At 49.3% G+C, this 3,749-nt stretch overlaps 1 protein-coding gene across 1 annotated transcript; it reads left to right on the forward strand.

Moving 5' to 3' along the window:
• Positions 1-141: 141 nt before the first annotated feature.
• LOC103771628 (squamous cell carcinoma antigen recognized by T-cells 3-like) lies at positions 142-3,721 on the forward strand (the record flags this gene model as incomplete). The annotated part of the gene is made up of 3 exons (XM_008938930.1): positions 142-593; positions 1,390-1,542; positions 3,581-3,721. Coding segments are annotated over 3 exons (746 nt in total), but the record flags the coding sequence as incomplete, so codon positions are not given.
• Between the last annotated feature and the right edge of the window lie 28 nt (positions 3,722-3,749).

Genomic DNA, 3,749 nt, shown 5'->3' on the forward strand with positions numbered 1-3,749 from the left:
TGATTAAAACCCTGAGGGAGGTTTTGGCTGTATTTGTGGTGCCAATTCCAGTCTGTAGTGTTAATGAAGCACAATTTAATTTGCATGGAAGGGTGTCAGTGTTTTTTTTTCTAGCAAGATCTCTGTGTCTTTCCTCAACAGAGCAGGCCCGCAAGAGACACAAGGGAGAGGGTGATGGGCTGCTTCCTGAAGAAGACATGGAGGTGGAAATGGGGTTGTTTGGAAGAAGTGGACCTGAAAAACCAAAAACAGACCCAGCCAACCCAAAGGAAAAGGCATCGACCAGTCGAAAAGACATCCCCAAAGTTTTCCATGACAGCAGCAAAGATCACGTCACCGTCTTCGTCAGCAACCTGGCCTACAGCATGGCAGACCCCCAGGAGAAGCTGAAGGAGCTTTTCCAGAGCTGTGGGGAGGTGGCAGAGATCAGACCAGTGTTCAGCAACAAGGGGACATTCCGGGGCTACTGCTACGTGGAATTCAAGGAAGAAAAATCTGCTCTCCAAGCTCTTGCCTTGGATCGTACGGCTGTGGAGGGGAGGCCCATGTTTGTTTCTCCTTGTGTTGACAAGAACAAGAATCCAGACTTTAAGGTAAGGTTTTAGTCTTTCAAGGAAGATGTTGAACAGTGGTTTGTTCCAGATTTGCAGGACTCTGTCCCCAGATGCTTGCTTGAGGCTTTTTCCTCTTGTCCTGTTGTCCCTTGGGAGCAGAACCCGACCCCCCCCTGGCTCCAGGCTCCTGTCAGGAGCTGTGCAGAGCCAGAAGGTCTCCCCTGAGCCTCCTTTGCTCCAGGCTCAGCACCCCCAGCTCCCTCAGCTGCTCCTCCCCACACTTGGCCTCTAGACCCTTCCCCAGCAGCTCTGTTGCCCTTCTCTGGCCACGCTCCAGCCCCTCAAGGTCCTTCTTGGGGTGAGGGACCCAAAACTGAGCCCAGGGTTCAAGCTGTGGCCTCCCCAGTGCCAAGTCCAGGGGGACAAATCCCTGCCATAGTCCTGCTGGCCACACTAGTGCTGACCCAAGCCAGGATGCTGGTGGCCTCCTTGGCCACTTGGGCACGTGCTGGCTCCCCTCCCCCCCCCTGCTGACCAACACCCCCAGGCCCTTTTCTGCCAGGCAGTTTCCAGCTGCTCTGCCCCACGTTTGGAGTGTTGCAGGGGGTGGTTGTGACCCAAAGAAGCATCTCAGTTTTTGGAATTACTTGCAGGTTCTTAGTGTACTCCTGGGCCTTTGTATGCAAGTATCTTTTGGGTTGCTACTCATGACTTGGTGGTGGTTTTATATCATAGATATATGAAGTACTCTGGATGAGCTTTTGGAGGTGTCATAGGGTGAAATCCTTGGAGTTGTTGGCTAGCTTGGCATCTAACACCCTTTTTCTTTATCCAGGTGTTCAGGTATAGCACTACCCTGGAGAAACACAAACTGTTTATATCAGGTTTGCCATTTTCCTGCACTAAGGAAGAGCTGGAGGACCTGTGTAAAGCCCATGGAAATGTCAAAGACATCCGGCTGGTCACCAACAGAGCTGGAAAACCCAAGGTGGGCGTCCTCCATGCTTAATTCATTGGAAGAAAAATGCAAAAAAAGCATCCAAAAGCAGCTCTTCATGAAGTGTGGACACAAAAAGTGGGGTTTAGATTATTTCTTTTTTCTTTTCTAGCTTGCCAGCCTAGCATTGCATTGAATCTTGTAGAAATTCTTGGCCTGATAAGCCCAACATGCCTTTGTGCCAACAAATAACTAGGAGGGGAAGAAGATTTTTCCAAAAAAAACCCTATTTAAGCTGAACAAGAACATGTTGTATAAATAGGATGGAGGGAAAGATGTTTACAGCCCTTTCAGTGTAGTAAAAACAGGCATTACTAAGTCTGCAAAGGAATGGGTTTTTAAATGACTGACTAGATGGGTTTCACCTGCTATAACTGATCCCTCTCCTCCTGTTGTGCAGTTTCTTGAGGCTATTGTTCATTCCAGCAGCTGCAGGAGGAGATTTGCCAGTGAGAAAGGAGCCACCTCTCTCTGACAGGGCTCCTTATTTCCCTCCTGGAATAAATGACTCCTTGTTCAATAGGAGATTCTAAACCAACTGCTGCTCTGCCAGAATTCTACCTGAGACCTTGGCCACCTCTGCATGTCAGGCACTTCTGCCAGGTGACATCCTGGTGATGAGCTGTGTGTATTTTTATAATTTATGTTCTATCTCTTGGCAATATCTCAAATGAAGTAACTACCTGGTAATGAGCATGCTCCTCTGTACCCCAAGTCTTGCCATCCACATTCTGAGCTTAGCTTGAGCTGGGATTCTGTCTAAACCTCAAATAAATGTATTTGGAAGGTTAAATAGAATCATTTTGGTTGGAAAAGACCTCTAAGATCAAGTCCAACTGTTAACACTGCTGAGTCCACCAAACCTGATGCATTTCCTGTGAAACTGGATAGTCCAAAAATAAAGCTTTAGAGGTTTGAATGTTATTTAAAAGAACAACAACAGCAGAACCAAGAGGTGCTGCCTCCCAGCTGGTGGACAGGGACCTTTTGTCCATTTGCTGGAAAGAAGACTGTTGGCAGAGGGGCACCAGCAGCTGGTTACCACATGAAGTCAGCATGGATCTATTTCCTCCAGAAAGCACTTGTGTTGCCAGTCCTGCTTCTCAGCACAGCAGTGCCAGTCTTGTTTAGGGATGGTGCCTGTCAGAGCTGCTCAGGATGGGTTTTGTTGGTCTTGGAAGCCAGGTGGCTGCAGTGGCCCTGGGTTAGGGGCTTGGTTCCTTAAGTAGGAGCTGTAGCTTAGTAAAGAATCCCAGGAGAGCTTGTGTGGATCTTTCTCTTTAGATCCATACATTGATGCTGAGGGGTTGGAGCATCTCTGTGCCAGGACAGGCTGAGAGCCCTGGGGCTGCTGAGCTGGAGAAGAGAAGCCTCAGAGGGGATCTGAGCAGTGCTGAGCAAGAGCTAAAGGGCCCCTGAGGGGCAAGAGGATGGGAATAGACTCTTATCAGTGATGCCCAGTGACAGGACAAGGGGCAATGGGAACAAACTGGCACCCAGGAGGTTCCATCTAACCAGGAGGAGAAACTTCTTTGGTGTGAGGGTGCAGAGCCTGGAGCAGCTGCCCAGAGAGGCTGGGGAGTCTCCTGCTCTGGAGAGATTCCCCAACCCACCTGGCTGTGACCCTGGGCACCCTGCTGGTCCCTTCCCACCCCACCATGCTGGGATTTTATGATTTATCTTTTCTTCCACTATGAATCCAAATCTATCCAGCACCAGGTTCAGCCTGGAGATGTCTGTAATAGAACTGAAGACTTGCCACTGACACAGCGCTTTGTTATATCCAGTGAGACCTTGGGTTTATTTTCTTTGTCTTCCACAAGTTAGGGTATTGTGAATGAGAATCAAAAAATGCAGGTCATCCATTTGTGTAGATAAGAATATTTGGGATTTTTTTTAGCTGAATATTGGGACTTTTAGGCAAGTTTAGAGCTCTTCTGTGTAGCGTTTTCTAGCGAGTCGCCCAAACTCTTCCCTGTCGTGCAGAGACAAAACTAAAGCTAACATTGTTTCCCTTGGGCTTTTTCAGGGCCTGGCTTATGTGGAGTATGAAAATGAAGCTCAGGCCTCACAGGCTGTGCTGAAGATGGACGGGCTGACCGTGAAGGAGCACGTCATCAAGGTGGCCATCAGCAACCCCCCCCTGCGCCGGGCACCCGAGAGGCCCGAGGCGGGCAGGGCCCCGCTGGCACCGCGGC

This window comes from Merops nubicus, unplaced genomic scaffold, assembly GCF_000691845.1.
Source record: "Merops nubicus isolate BGI_N331 unplaced genomic scaffold, ASM69184v1 scaffold35254, whole genome shotgun sequence".
NCBI lineage: Eukaryota > Metazoa > Chordata > Aves > Coraciiformes > Meropidae > Merops > Merops nubicus.